The sequence below is a fragment of the Carcharhinus amblyrhynchos genome, chromosome 1 (assembly GCF_965287045.1).
Source record: "Carcharhinus amblyrhynchos chromosome 1, sCarAmb.v2.hapA, whole genome shotgun sequence".
Classification (NCBI taxonomy): domain Eukaryota; kingdom Metazoa; phylum Chordata; class Chondrichthyes; order Carcharhiniformes; family Carcharhinidae; genus Carcharhinus; species Carcharhinus amblyrhynchos.
The window spans coordinates 147,822,416-147,844,173 of NC_137324.1; the positions used below are offsets into that span (position 1 = coordinate 147,822,416).

The window sequence follows — 21,758 nt, forward strand, 5'->3', positions numbered from 1 at the left end:
AATGGACTGTAGTGAGTCAAAAAGATAGTTCACTACAGCCTTCTCAATACAGTGTATCCACGTTCAGTGAACAAGTGAAATATGTCGAAATGCTTTTCCATTTCAAAATGTTATGTAACTGCAGTTCCCCACCTTCAGTTTGATACTGATTTAAAATGATATAAGGAACATGGAAACAATATTCAGTTCATCAAGTCTGGTGTGATTAATTACCTAATCTTTCAAATTGTAAATCCATATCTGTCCACTTTCTAATGAACCTTTACTTGGTTCAGTTTAATTTAGAATGCTTAAACATAGTATTTATTTAATAATTCCACTGGAAATATAAATAAATTAATCATCAAATCAAATTAACTCCGAAAGCTTTTAGCTTATAAGCATGTGGCTTGTTTTACCTCTCTACCTTGCTGCATGTGTCTTCTGCATGCATTGACTCCCAGTGCTTTGAGTTGCCTCATTTATATTGGAAGGCAGTTTTCAAAGCACAGTTCTTCTAAAAATGGTGATAACGTCTTTATCAATGTAATGACATTATTGCCCTGCAGAGGGAGTCTGAACCTCGAGCCTGTCTGTGGTCAGAAAATGGTGACTGGTTATGGCTTATGCCACCTGATAAAGCTTTTAAAATTTGTCACTTATTGGAATTATACCTTTGGATAGTATTTATGTAATGTAAAAGCACTACAATATAACTGAGGCATGCTGGATTCTCAGTAGCATTGTAATATAGATGCAGCTTCCAGTTTCTTAGTCATATTGATTATACTGCCTTTGTCTTCTCAAAACTGGACACATTCTCCACTGAAGATGTTTTATAGGTACAATTTTATCTGACTAATTTAAGAAATCTTTTATATTCTCCTTTAAGTGAGGGAAGAGAAAAAATACATTGTACCTTGGAAATAGATCAAAGGGTTGTCATTGATTTCTTATTCAATGCATACTTGAAAAAGCTTCAATTGTTTTTTCAACTGCTTTCACTAGATTATCAATTTTAAATTTTTAACTGTGCAAATGCGTTCTTATTTACACTATGATAAAACTCCAACACACAACAGCAACAACCTGCATTTTTATAAAATCTTTTTAGTACAGGAAAATATCCCTGGGCTCTTCAAAGAAGCTTCAGGAAAATAGAAATGCTGAACCATAGAAGGAATTATTAAGAGGAGATGCCACAGATTTGGATTTGAATAATAGCTTCAAAGGAAGAGAGGGGGTAGTGGCTGTGGAAGGAATTCACAGCATGGACATCTTATTTTGAGTGATTACACAACGTATGGTTTATATAATTAAATTTTATCTGTAGATGCAGGTGGTAGGAGTCCCACTGAACCTGGTGGCAAAGTAATTTTTGAAAATGAACAGGATTGCTCCAGTCCAAACAGATTGACAAGGAAACGCAGCTTAGTAAGTGCGGAACCGCAGCATGTCACGCTCATTGTGTTTGGAGTTGGTATGGTGAACCGCACTCATCTCGAGGCAGACATTGGAGGCTTGACAATGGAGGCAGAACTTAAGAAGATCCATGGAAGTTTTACTGTAAAAGAGAAAATGAAAGGTAATGACTTCAAAACAGATGAGCAACAAAATAATGCAGGAATATTTGTTGGAAATTGAGAATTCTAGTGTGCTATAAACAGACAAGTATCTAGTTGAACAGATTGTATATTAGGTCAGATTTTTTCAATTGTAATTAAACCATACCCAGAATTCCTGTTTTAGAAATAGTTCATTTATTAATATTAATTACATACTTGAGTATGAACAGTACTTTTAGAGCATTAACGTAGAGATTTAATTTATATCAAATGCTTACGATCAATATTTCTATTCCAATGTATCTGCATTTCAAATTATTCTTTCTACAATATTAAAAAATGTGTCTATCAATGTTATAAAACCCCAAAACTCAATGGCTTTGAAATCTAAATAGCTTTGGGACGAAAATTGAGTTGATTCCAACTCTCGAAGTATTTTGTAGTTTTTATCATCACCTTTTCTCATCAAAGGTAAACTGTTCACAATGATGGCTGGGGAAACACATTGTGCAGGAAATCAGACATGAAAACCAAAATGCTGGAAGTACAAAACCCGTATACAAAAATCTAAGAAGAGAAATTAAAGTGCTCATTGCCACAATTAGAGATGGTTAAATCCAACAAGGAAAGACAAAGAATTCTGAAATATGCCTGCAAATTTGCTGGATGGGGGAATTGGAAATATATTTTGTCCATTTATTCTCACTTCTTAGATTCAAAATTTCAACAGTATATAATGTTGTTCAAATCTAACACTTGTAGAAAGCATATTTTTAGATCTTTACAGTTGATGTGTATATATCAAAATTTATATATTAGCTTGTAAACTTCTAACTTGTGTGCAGACCAATGTTGTTAACATTTTATGTTTTCAGATGTTTTGCATCAGAAGATGACTGAAACATGTGCCACTGCTCACATTGGCGGTGTGAATATAGTCCTGCTGGAAGGCATTACACCAAACATTCAGTGAGTAAAGGTTAACTTTTCAAGAACTATTAAAGTTGTAAGTAAAGAATGCTTAGTTTTATACCTAAAATTATGCATGCAATTATAGAATTAGTTCTGTGTTTTTTGTACTTCCCACTTCTTTTGGCTGTACGCTAGTTAAGAAGAATAACTACCCAAGTTGTTTTTGAAGCACAGATGCAATTCATTGCCTAAAATAAAGGGGTGAAGGAAGAGGCCAGCAATGCTGAATTTATTTGTGTGAAACCACTGTGTACCTTTTTGCATTATCTGACTCTGTATGTACTACCGATAAGGTGATATTCTGGTCACTTCTGTGTAGATTAATGGCTAAAAGCTTTTGCTTTTTAAGGTTTTGTATGCAAAATTGAGAACTGCATTTCCTGGGCCACTGATCAGATAATTTATTGAGTGGTTATGCTTTAAATTTGACACTTGATAAATCACTAATACCAGATTAGTTTCAAAGTTGTGGATCACCATCTACTCAAAAAGGCTTTCAGAGCCAATATTAGCCCATGAGAGAGCAGTTTTGAATGATATGGATTACACTTGCAGATTGAGTAGTGTAAAAAATTGAAATTTAATGACTCAGCATTAAATTTGTCAGGTTTCTTTAAAAATAGGAAATTGTAATTAGAAATTCAAAACATTAATGTTACCTTAAAAATACATAAAGACAATGGGGCAAGATGAGTGAAATGCATGGTATAAGGCAAGGTAAGTGAGTCGCGCTTTTTTTTGTGATAGTGGTGTGGAGTTAATGTACTAATAAAACCAACGTGTTATCTGGCTTTATTTCTGAAATCTTAAGTGTTTGATTCACCAGAACATGAATTTAACTAATCTGATATTTCTTCGAGATGTAAAAATAGAAACAAAGAACTTAAAAGATCCCTTCTTAACTTCAGAATATTCCAAAGATTTTGCAGTCAATTACCATAAAGGTAAAGTCATCATAATCCCAGATGATGATAAACTGACTAGTGTTGATTTAACCTGAGGATTACCAGACCTCTGGCAAGGAGCAAGGTTGAAAAGGCAGGCCTTCGTGAATAACCTCAGCCAGTACAGGAATTGAACCCATGCTGTTGGTGTCACTCTGCATCACAAACCTGCCATCCAGCCAACTGAGCTAATTGGATCCCCGATTACCATATATATTTTTGTCACAGGCGATCTGATGCAAAATTTGACCCCATGATCTAAACAAAAGGTGGAATTTTTCTGCCCACCTGCCGTGAGAATTGTATTGGTGGGGGGAGGTGGGTGGACCATGCAAGGTCCTTTTTACCTCGGGCGGGATTCTCCAGTCTTGGGGCGAACATGGCTGGAAAATCCCATCCATAATATTATACTTTTGAATAAAAAGTTGATCCTAGTTTTTCAAGAGTCAAAGCCTAAAAGTTTTGAAATCAAAGTATAATTTCTGCAATCACATCATAAACCTCAATTTATTATGTATTGTATTTCTCCCACTTGTCAATTTAAAGCAAGAAGAATGCAAGTCAATGTTGATTTTTGGTGGGAGAAACTGATGGATCAGAGGAGAAAAATAAAGTGGTGCATGTTGAAATAGAATGAGGGGCCAATTTTTAGACTGAACATTAAATAAGTGAGCATGCAGGCCTTGTGTCCTCAACCATTGCCCTCAGCCTTCTTGGGGTAGAGGATGAGGCTCGGGCCTTACCAATCAGGCTCCAGCGAGTGCATATTTAATGCAGTCTCCCTGGTCCAAAGGCCTGGGAACTGTCAGTGTGACATTTCTGAGCAGTAGGTTCTTTCCTTCCTATTGCCAGCCCCCAAGTATGCCTGCAGTTGCTGCCAGATCTCCTCCCAGGGTGTGGAGTGGTGATGAGGAAGTTCTTAATAAAAACACAGGGAGATAGAGAGAGACATTAAATGGATTATGTGGGTGCCATTTCCCGCAATACCTTTTGGATTCTTTTGAGAGCCATGTTAGGCTGCCCAACTATGTTGTAGTTAAAAGTAAGAATAAGCAAACCCACCCCCCACATCCGTGCTGAAATCATTACCTGTGTAAAAGTTCAACCCTTTAACATGTTGGCGAAAGAAAAGTGATGTCAAAGATTTTACTTTTTACGCAAGCATATATGGTAAATACTTCATGAAGGGTAAAGGGTCATTACTAGTTTATGTAGGAAAAACAGAAGGCCATTAGCACGGAGATGGCACCCACAATGTGTGAATGACTAGATAATTAAACATCAAAAATTTGACTATAATACATTACTCCTTTACTTCCACTGATCTTCACAATTGTACACAGATTGAAACCAAGTGACGGATGCCATTCAATCCATCTTCTGTGGATTTATTCTCTCATTCACCCAGCTGATTGTCATACAACTGTTTCCAAATTCTACTTTCAAAAAAAATCCTTTAAAATCTCCTTTCAACAATGCTTTCCATCAGCTATTTTAACAAGGATCTGGATCCAGGGTTTCCAACTCTCCTTTTAGGATTCCTTTGACTTGAATGCCTTTACATAAACTCTTGAGATCCACCACCAATTGCTCCTTTAGAACCACTTCAGCTATCCTTCTGGCTTCTTGCTAGGCAGCTCCTTCCCACGCTGTGATTTCATGAGCAATACCCTGTTCTAGTCCAGTTTCTGTGGTTTCTTTAACTTTTGACTTCCTGAAAACTTTTCTCAGTTTCCTAGTTTCCATAACTAGATGTTTTAGGTTTCTGGCGTTTTCTTTCTTTGCCCCTTATTCCACATACGGCTTTTCTTTTGGCTTTCCCTGCGACGCTCTTTCTATTCTAGCTTGCAGTTAAAATTAAACTCAAAAAGATTTTCTCCCTGATGGTGCTTGTTTTCCTATGTAAAAATCAAACCCACTTAAATCTAAACCTCATTTCTAATATTTAAAAATACAAATATAGCTAACTTACACTATCTGTTTTCCTGACACTTATGGTTACAAACACTTGTTATTGTTTTCTTGATTTAGCAATGAATAAGCTCTTAAGTTTATTTATTAGTGCCAAAGTAGGCTTACATTAACACTGCAATGAAAATCCCACTCCGACGTCTGTTCGGGTATACTGAGGGACAATCAGCATGTCTTTCAGACTGAGAGAAAACCAGAGCATCTGAAAGAAACCCACGCAGACATGGAGAGGACATGCAGACTCCACACAGACATTCACCCAAGCTGGGAATTGAACCCAGTCCTCTGGCACTGTGGGGCAGCAGTGCTAACCACTGTGCCACCTGACAATAGTGATTTTTGGCTATCCAAAAATATTGTCATCCTGTGAGGAAAAGTTGTTTGATACTCTGTCCCTTTAAGTCACCTGCCACCAAATGCTCAAATTTCCTTGCCTCATTTTGCCAGTATCTGCCTTTGTTCTTTGCATATCTGTTAGTTTATTTTGTTCTGTTTTCAATGACGAATCTTTGCTCATAATTTCTTAAAATCTCAACAGTACAGAGGAGGCCATTTGACTCATATCTGTACTTAAAAGCAATTTTGTCATGTGTTAAAATGCTACAAATAATCACCAAGAAATATCCATACCATCTTTGGAGGAAGAGAACTACAACAGATGCAATAATTCAAGTACTTAGGAAGCATAATTTCTGCAGATGAAAGCTGTAACAAAGAAATCAGAGCAAAGTTACAGGAACAAGGATAAGAAGAAGAAAATGGGAAATTCTTTATTTACTAAGAAGAGACAATTACTAACTTAAACTGAATAAACAACTTGAGAAGTGACTTGTAAGGAGCTTGATTTGGAGTGTTGTATGGTTGTGAAACATGGATCTTACAGAAAGAAAAGACCAACTTGCTAAATAGCTTTGAAAGGAAGATATTTTAAAGGATCAGCTGGACAGAAAAAGTAAAAAATGATGAAGCTCTGAAGAGACTGAACAAACAAAGAGATTTGCTCAACGTAATTAGAAAAAGACAGAAAAACTAGCAGGATGGAAAAGACAAGTAAGATGTGTAATGGAGGGAAGATTTCAAGGAAAAAATGGAGAAGCAAAGAAGATCATATCAATGATGGATGGCCTGAAAATTGAAGGAAGTTATTGGAAAATGAAAAGACTGGTTGCAGGACAGAGAGACACGGAAAAGATTATGAGCCAAGAGCTGCCCCCAGGCAAAGCGTACATGAAGATGTTGATATTGGCTGGATCTTTCCAGCTGTTCAGGTCCTCCAAATGTACACACCCACCAGGCTTCCCAGAAGCATGGGGTGGAATGAATGGGAAAGGACCAGAAGATCTCGCCACTGGCCAACAGCGCATCACCTCCCACCATGAGAATCATGCCTTGGATAGGCCAGAGAATCCCACATACAATCTGACATTTTCTTTAAAATTTGCATTTCTTTTGCATTCACCAATCATCAAATGTATGGGCACAATCTTATCAAAAAAATTGTAAGGGGGCAATCTTGCCAGAAACATTCTAAATACTGAACGAGCATGAAAATGGGTGAGAATTGCACTGATTTTTTTTGGGCAAGCTCCCAGACGCAATGCTACGGCACTTAGAAAAGAAAAAAAACTCAGGTGTGATTCTCGCCAGTAGGGGAGGGAGCAGAGGCTGTACTCACCGGGAAACCAGCTGCAGAGTTGTAGAGGCCCCATGGAACAGGTGCCCGGATTTCCCAGTGCACTGTGTACCATTGGCGGGGAGCAGAAGTGATTCCTGTCTGTGTGACCTCTTGCTGACAAGGGGCCAGCATCCATGAAATTGGAAAAGGTTGTGCGGGACACATGTAAATAAGTTTTGCACCCATTCTGGCACAAAGCTGATCCTGCTGGCAAAACAGGGCCAGGAAGATGGCAAACCGTTTTTTGGCCTCTTCCCAGCCTGCCATACTGATCGACCAGTGCAGCAGACTGGTGAGATCACGCCCATTCAGTGTCATTTTCCTGAGTACCAGTAATAGGAATAAATAAGAATATAGTGGAGCACCACACAGAGCACTCTTGCCTTGGCTTTCCTCAATTCCACTGAAATGTCAGCAGGGACTCAGGTAAAATACCTAAATCAAAGTATATACTGAATACTTATCAAGTTTGTTTATTTCATAGATTTTGCAATCAGTACTTTGTTGATATGCCATGAGTAGCAATCTGTTATGGAGTAACCAATTCCTCCAAATTGTACACCATGCTAAACTTGGAAAAATATACCATTTCTTCCTTGAAGCTGGTCAAAATCCTGAAACTCATTATGTAACAGCAATGTGAGTGAACCAACAGCACACAGATTACAGTGGTTCAAGAAGGTGTTTACCACCAGCTTCTCGAGGAAAATTAGGGCTGAACAACAAATATTGACCTTGCCATTCACACCTAGTTTCCACGAACAATTTTTAAAAAAACAGCCATCAGAATGAGCTGCCAGTTAGTCTGTGTTAGCTCTTGATTTCATGATTGGTACTGTGTATTCTTCCCTGGAACTAATTTTTGGAACATTTGTCAATGCCTTCAGCAGTTGTCATTTCATGTTTTAAAGTGCAAAATATTCTCTCAGCTTAAGGATTCAACAGAATGGTGTCATTCACTGGGGTATGATAACACTAAAGTTCAATTTAGGGCCAGTAGAGAATTGATTAGGAATAGAAAACAATATCTGAAATGTTTCCTTCCCCATATTGAAACATCTCAGGATGTTACTTGATGTATGTAACAAACATGAATATTATTGCTTTCTGTGTGAGGGTCATTTTGGAATGATTGTAATGGGCCCTATTTTACCATTATGCGGTAAAGTCGGGTGTGAGGCCATTAATGCAATCTGCGCCTGCGTAGATGCCCACTTTACCGAAACCTGGGAATGGTGGCGATCCCATTCAAGCCTGAAAACGAGCGCACTGGTGATTTAAATGCATTTGCATGTAGTTCAATTGAATTAATGAACTGCTTGCCCAACTTTGTCAGCATTTCCCCCTTTACCGCCGCGTTCACCGATCCGGAACCGTGACGTAATGGACCTGCTAAATAAAAGTCTGAATCGGGGGCTCCAGCTGCTGAAGAGCGAGTTCCGAGCTTCCAACGGCCCTCTGACTCAGATCAGTGGTGAGGGGGAGGAGGAGGAGGCGTATCAGATCATTCTCTCTCTGGTTGGTGCGTGGGAGGGGGTGGGAGTGAGGCCAGATTGTTGTCTTATTGGGGGAGGAGGACGAGGAGGCGGGCCTGATGTATCTCTGGTGGGAAGGGGGGAGGGAAGCCCGGTGGTGGGGGAAGCGAGGGCCGATTGTTGTCTGGTAGTGGGGGTGGGGGAGGGCCAATCATTGACAGGTGGTGGGGGGAGGGAGGCCCGAACGTCGTTTGGTGGTGGTGGGGGAGGGCTGATCATTGTCTGGTAGTGAACATAAGAAATAGGAACAGGAGTAGGCCATCTAGCCCCTCGAGCCTGCCCCGCCATTCAATAAGATCATGGCTGATCTGAAGTGGCTCAGTTCCACCTTCCCGCCCTTTCCCCATAACCCTTAATCCCCTCTCTTATCAAAAACCCATCAACCCGCGTCTTAAAAATATTTAGCGAGGCAGCCTCCACCACTTCAATGGGCAGAGAATTCCAGAGATTCATCACACTTTGAGTGAAGAAGTTCCCCCTCAACTCTGTTCTAAACCGCCCCCCTCTTTATCTTGAGGCTGTGCCCTCTAGTCCTGCTGTCCTTTCTGAGCGGGAAGAGCCTCTCCACCTCTATCCTATCCATCCCATTCATCATCTTATATGTCTCAATGAGATCTCCCCTCATTCTTCTAAACTCTAACGAGTACAAGCCTAGTTTATTCAGCCTCTCCTCATAGTTCAACCCCCTCAACTCCGGCATCAGCCTAGTAAACCTCCTCTGCACTCCCTCCAAGGCCAAAATATCCTTGCGTAAGTGCGGCGACCAAAACTGCACACAGTACTCCAGCTGCGGCCTCACCAATGCCCTGTACAGTTGCAGCAAGACCTCCCCACTTTTATATTCAATCCCCCTCGCTATGAAGGCCAGCATCCCATTTGCCTTCCTGACCACCTGCTGCACCTGCAGGCTGGGTTTTTGCAACTCGTGCAAGGACCCTGAGGTCCCTCTGCACCGTCGCATGCTGCAGTTTATTGCCATGTAAGTAATCGTCCTTCCTACCATTATTCCTACCAAAGCGGACAACTTCACACTTGCCAACATTAAATTCCATTTGCCAGTTCCTGGCCCATTCGCCCAGCCTATCTAGATCCTTCTGCAGACTCTCCACACCCTCCGCACAATTTTGCCGTTCCACCAATCTTGGTGTCATCAGCAAATTTCGACACCATACACTCGGTTCCCTCCTCCAGATCATCTATATAAATGGTAAATAGCTGAGGCCCCAGCACCGACCCCTGGGGCACTCCACTAGTCACCAACCGCCAATCCGAATAGCACCCATTGACCCCCACTCTCTGCCTCCTATTTGACAACCAATCCTCTATCCACGCTAACACCCTACCCCCAACTCCATGTCCCCTGACCTTCTGCAATAACCTCTTGTGCAGCAGCTTATCAAACGCCTTCTGAAAATCAAGAAACAACTAGTGGGGGAGGGCCAATCGTTGTCTGGTGGTGGTGGGGGGGGGAGGCCCGATCGTTATTTGGTGGTGGTGGGGGGAAGGGCCGATCATTGTCAGGTGGTGGGGGGAGGGAAGGCCGATCCTTGGTGGGGATGAGAGGGGGTGGCGATCGTTGTCTGGTAGTGCGGGGGAGGGCTGATCATTGTCTGGCGGTGGGGGGGGAGGGCCGATCATTGTCTGGCGGTGGGGGATGGGAGGGGGCGCAGGGGGAGCTCGATCATTGTCTGGTGGTGGTGGGGTGGGGGGGACAGGAAGGACTGGGTGATGGGGGGGCAGGGAGGGCTGGTCGTTGTCTGGTGTTGGGAGGGCCATTCATTGTGTGGGGGGGGTGGGGAGGGAGGGGAGGCCCAATTGTTGTCTGGTGGCTGGGGGGCGGGGGGGGGGGGGGTGGGGGGGAGGAGTTGGTGGATCAGATGCTCCTCTGTGGGGGTGGGAGTAAGGCCAGATCGTTCTCTGAGGGGAGGAGAGAGGCAGATAAGATGTATCTCTGGTGGGGGAGGACAGGGAGGGGAGACCCGATCGCAACTGGCGGGGGATCAGATGGATCTCTGGTGGGGGGTCCGCTGCCACTCTATGGGCAATCGGTTGAGGGGAGGGGAGGGGAGGGGGCAGGGGTCGTGATCTGTCTGGGTAGTGGGGGGTAGGGTGGGGGGAAGTGCAGATGAGGGGGTCAGTGATGTGTGTGTGCGCCCTCACTCCCAGGCCACTTTATTTGCTTTCTGCAGCCTGGGAGCGATCTGACACGGGTGCATTTTTTCAAATTTTTTTCCAACTGTGCACACGTGGTTCAGAGTTCCGATCGTTTCGGCTGCGCTAAATCCCGCCCACAGCACGAATGGAACTCGTGATTTCTTTTCAGACTGTGTGAGAATGGGGCGCCTGAAAGCAGATTTTGAAGTCAGATTTGCATTACACCCAGATTCAGCACTTTGAATGAATCAGGCCCAATACATACTCAGATTTATGAAAAATTTATATTTTTGGAAAGAAAAGAAAACATTCATCAAATTACTCCCATAAACAAAGAACGGTTGAGAAGAAGGCGTTGGGATAACACGGTTCAAAGCACTTGACTCTTCCAGGAGAGGTATTGATTTAAGTTGTCGCAGCGCTGTTCAGGAAGCAGCATACTCGGTACAGAATTTGACCTAGTGACATTAACATTACTCTTTAAGGAAGCCATGAAGTAAAAACTGGTTGTATTTACATAGCTCTTTCAACAGAATAAAAACATCATTAGGCAATTCACAGCAAGGTAATCAACGGAAAACAGACAAACCAAAGGAGATTTTAGGACAGGAGAACAGAGGAGCAGACAGAGAAGTTTAGCTGGTTCGGTTCAATTCGTATTTACACTATCATAGCCAGCAATCATCTCCAGCTGCATCTGTTCCTGCTCTTGCATCGTTCCCCCTGATGTTGCTCAGGAATCTACCTTTGGCCCCATCCTATTTCTGATCTACATACTGCCCCTCAATAAAATCATGCAAAAACAATTTGATTCCAGATGTATATTGAGGACACCCAATTTTAACCTCAACCTCTCTTGACCTCTTTGTCACCTGCACATTACCAGATTGCTAATTTGATAATCAGCACCAGATTGCTGCAACTAAATAGTGGGAAGACTTAAACAACTAACTTTGCTCCCCACCACAAACTTCATTCCCAAGCCATTATCTCCATCCCCTTGCTGGCAACCATCTGAGCTGAACCAGACCGTTTGAAATCTACCATATGTGATCCTGAGATAGTTTCCAATTGCACATATGTGCCTAGACTAAGATTACCTATTTACATCTCCATAAAACCTTCTGACTTTGTCTCTCCCTCAGCTCATCTGCTGCTACAACTGGACTGACCGACAGTCATCGACCCAGGATACAGATATGACCAGGATGTGTCCTTGCATTGTTGTCTGGGACAAATTTAGAGATCTATTACACTGACTAGTCAAACCCGCAGAATCATATATTCCACCTAAAGTCCCAGGCTCCTTCGTCGTCATCCCTGGGAATGTCTTGTTCCATTGGCAAGCAAGAATAGCCAGAGGTTGGGTGCAGTGTTAAACAGTCAGGAGGGAGTAGCCCTTTGAGTTCTTAATTTTGACTATAGTCTCTACAAAGTCTCAGTATCAGGTCAAATAAGGACAAGGAAACATCCTGCTGATTGGCACTTGCCACTCTCCCTCAACTGATAAATCAGTACTCTTCCATGTTGAACATATATTGGAAGAAGGATTGAGTGTAGCAAGCGCATAGAATGTCCTCTGGGTGGAAAATGCAATGTTTATCATCAAGAATTATCCAGTAGCACCACTACTAACCGAGTTGCCAAGTCCTAAAGCACATATAGATTGGGCCAGCAGCAGATGTTGCCTGCCGCACAGTCTGTTTTAACCCTTATACAGTGGACAAATAAGTCTTATTAGTACAACCAATATTTATTTAAACCCACACAATCAATAATCACCCACCCAACCAACAATAAGTTATCTTAGAGGAAAATACTAAAGTTCAAGTCCAATATAAGACCTTGACTTACCTTTGCGTGACTGGCAAGTACCCAAGCAGATATTGGCCTTTATCTGTGCTCTGGTCTTGGTAGTTGTCTGCGTAGTCTGGACCTTCGGTCTGGCCTGGCACTCTGGCTCTGGTTTTCCTTCCTTCCTTCTCAGGTGTGGTGGCTCTCCTCACGCTGGTTGCTGCTGGCGATGGTCACTATTGTTGTAGCTTGTTCGTGGGGTCAGAGAGAGAGAGATTCCTGGTTGTGCAGCCCCCTTTATACCCCGTTTGGTTTCACACCCTTTTTTGGCCATTGCCAATCAATTGATCAGGACTTGATCATCCTGATCGATAAGAGTCCAATCAGATGCTACCACAGCGATCTCTGGGTGTGTCCCCAACGGCCATGTCTGTAGGTGCTGGAGGCACATAGGTCACATACCTCCCTTCTAAATAAGAGTTCACGATGCCGTTACGTCTGGTACACAACCCAGTGTGACCATAAAGTCCCTTCCATCCTGGAGATGACCCACATCCTGTTTATTCATTCGTCAGGACAATGTTCAGCTCAGGTGGCTCATCACCATCTCCTTGAGGGTATTTGGGGATGGGCAATAAATGCTGACCTTACCACATGCACGTCACCATGTATGAGATAGAAGAATCCTGCTGCCCTCACATTAACCCTTACTATATTCCATTCACGTATCACCACTATGTTCGCTGACCTAAATTGACTTTTGGTCTGGTGGTGTCTCAACTTTGAAATTCTCATCCTTGTTTGCAAATTCCTCTATTGCCTTAACCCTCACTTTCTCTTAAACCTTTCTAGCTTTACATAGAATATAGACATAGAAAAACTACAGCACAATACAGGCCCTTTGGCCCACAAACATGTCCCTACCTTAGAGATTACTAGGCTTACCTATAACCCTCTAAGTTACTAAGTTCCGTGTACTTATCTAAAAGTCTCTTAAAAAACCCTATCGAATCTGCCTCCACCACCGTTGCCGGCAGCCCATTCCATGCACCCACCACTCCGAGTGAAAAACTTACCCCTGACATCGCCTCTGTACCTACTCCCCAGCATCTTAAACCTGTGTCCTCTTGTGGCAACCATTCCTGCCCTGGGAAAAAGCTTCAGACTATCCACTCGATCAATACCTCTCAACATCTTATGCACGTCTATCAGGCCACCCCTCATCCTTTGTCTCTCCAAGGAGAAAAGGCCAATCTCCCTCAACCTATCTTCATAAGGCATGCTCCCCAATCTAGGCAACATCCTTGTAAATCTCCCCTGCACCCTTTCTATGGCTTCCACATCCCTCCTGTAATGAGGCAACCAGAACTGAGTACAGTACTCCAAGTGGAGTCTGACAGGGTCCTGTATAGCTGCAACATTATCTCTCGACTCCTAAACTCAATTCCTCAATTGATGAAGGCCAGTACACCATATGCCTTCTTAACCACAGCTTCAACCTGCGTAGTTGCTTTGAGCGTCCTATGAAGTCGGACCCCAAGATCCTTCTGATATTCCACACTGCCAAGAGTACTACCATTAATACTATATTCGGCCATCCTATTTGACCTGCCAAAATGAACCACTTCACACTTATCTGGGTTGAACTCCATCTGCCGCTTTTCCGTCCAGTCTTGCATCCTATCAGTGTCTCGCTGCAACTTCTGACATCCCTCCACACCATCAACAATACCTCCAATCTTTGTGTCATTAGCAAACTTAGCAACCCATCCCTCCACTTCCTCATAAGAATTAGGAGCAGGAGTACGCCATCTAGCCCCTCGAGCCTGCCCCGCCATTCAATAAGATCATGGCTGATCTGATAGTTCAATTCCACTTACCCACCTGCTCCCCATAACCTTTAATTCCCTTATTGGTCAAAAATCTATCTATCTGTGACTTAAACACATTTAATGAGGTAGCCTACACTACTTCAATGGGCAGAGAATTCCAAAGATTCACTAACCTCTGGGAGAAGAAGTTCCTCCTCAACTCTGTTCTAAATTGACTTCCCCTTATTTTGAGGCTGTGCCCTCTAGTTCTTGTTTCCATTCTAAGTGGAAATAATCTCTCTGCTTCTACCCTGTCTAGCCCCTTCATTATAAAGAACAAAGAACAACACGAGAAACAGGCCCTTCGGCCCAACGAGCCCATGCCACCATTTTGACATTGAGTCCCCTCTCCACCCATGACCCTTGTCTATGCTTATGGCATTCCACGTTGAGGGAAGACTAATTTAGGGACAATTTGTTACACCAATCAGCCTAACAGCACATCTTTGGGGTGTGGGAGGAAACTGGAGCACCCAGAGAAAACCCACGCAAGCACAGAGAGGATGTGCAAACTCCCACAGACACTGGCCCAAATCCATGTATCTGCGCAGCAAACAGTGATAGTCACTGAGCTGTCGTGTTGCCCAGCATCTGGTCCAGTTTAAGCGTACACTAACGACGTGAAGTACTAGGCTATTCTTGAAACAACCAAGAGCAGCCCTTGTACGACCCATCGCGTGTATGCCCCTTGTTGGACAACAGGGTGGACTGAAGCACCTGTGGATTAAAAGATAAAAACATCAGTATCATCCACATCCTTATACACACATTCAAGGGAAGCCCCAACTGAAACAAGTGAGCCAGAAAATATGTTGGAAGGTCCATTGGAATCAGTTGATTCCCAGGGACGTCCCAAGGCTACTGAACCTTATTTAAAACAGTCTCCTATATCCCTCCATCTCCACCCCGCTCATGTGCCTATCTAAGTAACTCTTAAACAACTCCGGAGTGCCTGCCTCCACCACCTTGCTTCGCAGAGCATTCCATACCCCCACTACCCTCTGTGTGAAAAACCTCCCTCTAACATCCGAGTTATACCTCGCCCCCCTCACCCTAAGCCCGTGGCCCCTCGTATTGTGCGTTTCCAACCTAGGAAAAAGCTTACCACTGTTTACTCTATCTATACCCTTCGTAATCTTATATATCTCTATTAGATCTCCCCTCAGTCGCCACCTTTCAAGGGAAAACTGCCCCAATTTGCTCAATCTTTCCTCATAACCCAGTCCTTCCATTCCAGGCAGCATCCTGGTAAACCTCCTCTGCACTCTCTCCAGGGTCTCCATGTCTTTCTGGTAGTAAGGCAACCAGAACTGGACACAATACTCCAAATGCAGCCTAACCAATGTTCTATACAACTGCAACATTAGACTCCAGCTCTTATACTCTATACCCCTTCCTATAAAGGCTAACATACCGTAAGCTTTCTTCACAACCTTCTCCACTTGTACTGCCACCTTCAAAGACTTGTGCCCTTGCACCCCCAGGTCCTTCTGCATTTCTGTACTCTTAATAGGTCTACCCTTTATCACATAACCCTCCTACATTATTTCTCCCAAAATGCATCACCTCACATTTATCAGGATTAAATTCCATCTGCCATTTATCTGCCCAATATACCAACCTATCTATAATCCCGTTATATTGCCTGACACTGCTCCTCACTGTCCGCCAATCCAGCCATCTTAGCGTCATCTGCAAATTTGCTGATCACACCATGTACTCCCTCTTCCAAGTCATTTATGTATATTACAAATAGAAGAGGTCCCAGTACTGAGCCCTGTGGCGCACCACTAGTGACAGGCCTCCAGCTAGAAAAGGACCCTTCCACTACTACTCTCTGTCTCCTCTTACCAAGCCAGTTATCAATCCATCTAGATACCTGGCCTTGTAATCCATGAGCCTTAACCTTTTCAACCAACCTACCATGAGGGACTTTGTCAAACGCCTTACTGAAATCCATATAGACGACATCAACAGCTCGTCCTTCGTCGACCGTTTTTGTCACCTCCTCAAAAAATTCTACCAGATTCGTAAGGCAAGACTTCCCCTTAACAAAGCCATGCTGCGTATCCCTAATCAGATCGCAATGCTCTAAATGCTTATACATCCTATTCCTAAGAATCCTCTCCATCAACTTGCCTACCACTGACGTCAAACTCACCGGCCTATAGTTACCGGGGTTATCCCTCCTACCCTTTTTCAACAACGGTTCCATGTTCGCTGTCCTCTGAGACCTCACCTGTGTCCAAAGAAGAGACAGATTTGCATCAGAGGCCCAGCAATTTCATCTCTCGCCTCCCTAAGCAGCTTAGGATAAATGCCATCAGGCCCCAGAGATTTATCAGTTTTAATGCTACCTAAAAGCCCTAACGCTTCCTCCCTCGAAATAGATAATTCCTTCAACTGGTCTACAGCTCCCTTCAAGACAGTACCAGACATCAAGCCCCTCTCCTTTGTGAATACTGATGCAAAGTATTCATTCAGTATCTCCCCAATGTTATCTTACATGTCTCTATAAGATCTCCCCTCAGCCTTCTAAACTCCAGCGAGTACAGGCCCAGTCTACTCAATCTCTCCCCATAAGCTAACCCCCTCATCTCCGGAGTCAACTTGGTGAACCTTCTCTGCACTCCCTCCAAGGCCAATATATCCTTTCTCAAATAAGGGGACTAAAATTGCACACAGTACTCTAGGTGTGGCCTCACCAGTACCTTGCACAATTGCAGCAAGACCTCCCTGCTTTTATACTCCATCCCTCTCACAATAAAGGCCAACATTCCATTTGCCTTCTTGATCACCTGCTGCACCTGCAAACTGAGTTTTTGTGATTCATGCACAAGGACCCCCAGGTCCCTCTGCACAGTAGCATGTTGTAATTTTTCACCATTTAAATAATAGTCCATTCTACTATTATTCCTTCCAAAGTGGATAACCTCACACTTGCCAACGTTATACTCCATCTGCCAGATCCTTGCCCACTCACTTAGCCTATCCAAATCTTTCTGCAGACTTTGTGTGTCCTCCACACAATCTGCTTTCCCACTCATCTTTGTGTCATCCGCAAAGTTTGTTACCCTACACTCGGTCCTCTTTTCCAGATCGTCTATGTATGTGGTAAACAGTTGAAGCCTCAGCACCAATCCCTGCGGCATGCCACTAGTCACCAACTGCCAACTGGAAAAGCACTCATTTATTCCAACTCTCTGCTTTCTGTTTGATAGCCAATCCTCAATCCACACTAACACTTTACCCCCACCTCCGTGTACCTTTATCTTATGCGCAACCTTTTGTGAGGCACCTTGTTGAACGCCTTCTGGAAATCTAAAAACGCCACATCCACTGGTTCCCCTCTGTCAACTGCACTCGTTATATCTTCATAAAAGTCCAGTAAATTCACCAAACATAACTTTCTTCCATGAATCCATGCTGCATCTGCTTGATTGAACCATTCTTTTCGAGATGTTCTGCCATTTCTTCCTTAATGATAGATTCCAGCATTTTCCCAACTAAGGATGTTAAGCTTACTGGCCTGTAGCTCCCCACCTTTTGTTGTCTTCCTTTTTTAAACAGTGGCATCACATTAGCCATTTTCCAATCAGCTGGCACCTCCCCAGAGTTCAGCGAATTTTGATAAATTACAACTAATACATCTGCTATTACTTCTGCCATTTCTTTTAGTACCTTGGCACGCATTCCATCCGGACCCAGGAACTTGTCTACCTTTAGTCCCATCAGCTTACCCAGCGCTGCTACCTCAGTAATAGTGATCATTTTAAGGTCCTCACCTCCTACAGTCCCATGACCATCAATTATTGGAATGCTATTTGTGTCCTCTACAGTGAAGACTGACACAAAAAACTTGTTTAAGGCCTCGGCCATTTCCTCATTTCCCATTATTAAATCCCCCTTCTCATCTTGTAAGGGTCCAACATTTACCGACTCTTTTTCGTTTTATATATTTGTAAAAACTTTCACTATCAGTTTTTACATTTTGTGCTAGTTTAGTTTCATAATCTATCTTTCCTTTCTTTATTGATTTCTTAGTAGTTCTTTGCTTTTTTTAAAGCTTCCCCAATCTTCTAGTTCCCCACTAATTTTGTCCACTGTTTATGCATTGGTTTTTAATTTGATACTCTCCTTTATTTCCTTAGTTATCCATGGCTGGTTATCCTTTTCTTACATTCCTTCTTTTTCACTGGAATATATTTTTGCTGAGTACTGAGAAAAATCTCCTTTAAAAATGCTCCACTGTTCCTCAGCTGTCCTACCAACTAATCTGAGCTCCCAGTCTACATTAGCCAACTCCGCCCTCATCCTATTGTACTTCCCTTTCTTCAAGCAGAGGACACTGGTTTGGGACCCTACTTTCTCACCCTCCATCTGTATTAGAAATTCAACCATATTATGATCACTCATTCCAAGAGGATCCCTCACAAGAAGATCATTAATTTGACCTGTCTCATTTCACAGGACCAGATCAAAGATAGCTCACTCCCTTGTAGGTTCTGTAACATACCGCTCGAGGAAACTATCTTGACAGCATTCTAAGAACTCTTCCTCAAGCCCACTGCGTCCGACTTGAGTTGACCAATCAGTATGTAGGTTAAAATCCCCCATGATTCATGTTCCATTTTTACACGCATCTGTTATTTGTTTGTTCATAGCCCACCCCACCTCAAAGTTATTATTTGGGGGCCTATATACCACGCCCACTAGTGACTTTTTCCCCTTACTATTCCTTATTTCCACTCACATTGATTCCACGTTTTGCTCCTTAGAACCTATATCGTCTCTCACTACCGCCCTGATGTTATCCTCAATTAACAGAGTTGCCCCACCTCCTTTTCCTTCCAAAATGCCTGATACCCCTGGATATTCACTTCCCAGTCCTGGTCACCCTGCAACCATGTTTCTGTAATGGCCACTAGATCATATCCATTTATACTGATTTGTGCAGTTAGGTAAAGTGTCTTTATGACCTGTCATTCAGGTCATTTATAAAAATCACAAAGAGCAAGGGTCCCAGAACAGATCCCTGGGGCACTCCACTGGTGACTGACCTCCATGCAGTATATGACCCATCTATAACCACTCTTTGCCTTCAGTGGGCAAGCCAATTCTGGATCCACAAAGCAATCTCCCCTTGGAACCCACGCCCCCTCACTTTCTCAATAAGCCTTGCATGGGGCACCTTATCAAATGTCTTGCTGAAGTCCATATATACTATATCTACTGCTCTTCCTTCATCAATGTCACGTCTTCAAAAAATTTAGTCAGGCTCGTAAGGCATGATCTACCTTTGACAAAGCCGTGTTCATAAATCCTGCCTCTCAGGATCTTCTCCATCAACTTACCAACCACTGAGGTTAGACTCACTGGTGTATAATTTCCAGGGCTATCTCTACTCCCTTTCTTGAATAAAAGAACAACATCCGCAATCCTCTGGAATCTCTCCCATTTCTATTGATGATGCAAAAATGATCGCCAGAGGCTCAACAAGCTCCTCCTTCGCCTCCCACAGTAGCCTGGGGTACATCCCATCCGGTTCCAGTGACTTATCTAACAATGCTTTTCAAAAGCTCCAACACATCCTCTTTCTTATGATCTACATGATCAAGCTTTTCAGTCCGCTGCAAGTGTGCACTACAACCACCAAGATCCTTTTCCATAGTGAATAGTGAAGTAAAGTAAAGTATTCATTACCCCTGCTATTTCTTCCGGTTCCATACAAACCTTCCGACCGTCATACTTGATAGGTCCTATTCTTTCATGTCTTGTCCTCTTGCTCTTCACATACTTGTAGAATGCCTTGGGGTTTTCCTTAATCCTGCCTGCCAAGGCCTTCTCATGACCCCTTCTGGTTCTCCTAATTTCCTTCTTAAGATCCTTCCTATTAGCCATATACTCTTCTAGATCTCTAACATTACCTAGCTCTCTGAACCTTTTGTAAGCTTTTCTTTTCTTCTTGACTAGAATTATTACAGCCTTTGTACACCAGGTTTCCTGTAACCTACCATAACTTCCCTGTCTCATTGGAATGTTCCTATGCAGAACTCCAGACAAATATTCCCTGAAAATTTGCCACATTTAAGAATATAAGAACATAAGAAATAGGAGCAGGAGTAAGCCATCTAGCCCCTCGAGCCTGCCCTGCCATTCAATAAGATCGTGGCTGATTTGAAGTGGATCAGTTCCACTTTCCCGCTTTCTCCCCATAACCCTTAATTCCCCTGTCTATCAGAAACCTATATACCCGTGACTTAAATATATTTAGCGAGGTAGCCTCCACCACTTCAATGGGCAGAGAATTCCAGAGATTCACCACCCTTTGAATGAAGAAGTACCTCCTCAACTCTGATCTAAACTGCACCCCCCCCCCCACTTCATCTTGAGGCTGTGTCCTCTAGTCCTGCTATCCTTTCTGAGCGGGAAGAATCTCTCTACCTCTACCCTATCCATCCCCTTCATTATCTTATACGTGTCTATAAGATCCCCCCTCATCCTTCTAAACTCCAACGAGTACAGACCCAGTCTGTTTAGTCTCTCTTCATAGGCCAACCCCCTCATCTCCAGTATCAGCCTCGTGAACCTCCTCTGCACTCCCTCCAAGACCAATATATCCTTCTGCAAGCGTGGCGACCAAAACTGCACACAGTACTCCAGCTGCGGCCTCACCAGTACCCTGTACAGCTGCAGCAAGACCTCCATACTTTTATATTCTATCCCCCTTGCTATAAAGGCCAACATTCCATTCGCCTCCTTGATCACCTGCTGCATCTGTAGACTGGGTTTTTGCCACTCGTGCACAAGGACCCCAGGACCCTCTGCATCATAGCATGCTGCAGCTTTTTGCCTTTTAAATAATAATCCCTCCTACCATTATTTCTGCCAAAGTGGACAACCTCACACTTGCCAACATATTACTCCATCTGCCAGGTCCTCGCCCACTCGCTCAGCCTATCCAGATCTCTCTGCAGACTTTCCACACCCTCCACGCAATTTGCTTTTCCACTCATCTTCGTGTCATCAGCAAATTTCGTCACCCTACACTCAGCCCCCTCCTCCAGATCATCTATATAAATGGTAAACAGTTGAGGCCCCAGCACCGATCCCTGCGGCACTCCACTAGACACCAACTGCCAACCAGAATAGCACCCATTGATACCAACTCTCTGCTTCCTATTAGACAGCCAATCCTCTATCCATGCTAACGCCTTACCCCCAACTCCGTGCACCCTAACCTTCTGTAGCAACCTTTTGTGAGGCACCTTATCAAACGCCTTTTGGAAATCTAAAAA

At 43.3% G+C, this 21,758-nt stretch overlaps 1 protein-coding gene across 8 annotated transcripts in view; it reads left to right on the forward strand.

Moving 5' to 3' along the window:
- The window catches only part of kiaa1109 (KIAA1109 ortholog), a 487,987-nt gene that overhangs the window by 299,420 nt on the left and 166,809 nt on the right, over window positions 1–21,758 (forward strand). For all 8 annotated transcript variants that reach the window (XM_080193511.1, XM_080193510.1, XM_080193515.1 and 5 more), the window contains exons 48-49: window positions 1,313–1,564; window positions 2,420–2,513. In XM_080193511.1, the coding sequence (XP_080049637.1) occupies window positions 1,313–1,564; window positions 2,420–2,513 (346 nt within the window). The remainder of the gene's footprint in view (window positions 1–1,312; window positions 1,565–2,419; window positions 2,514–21,758) is intronic.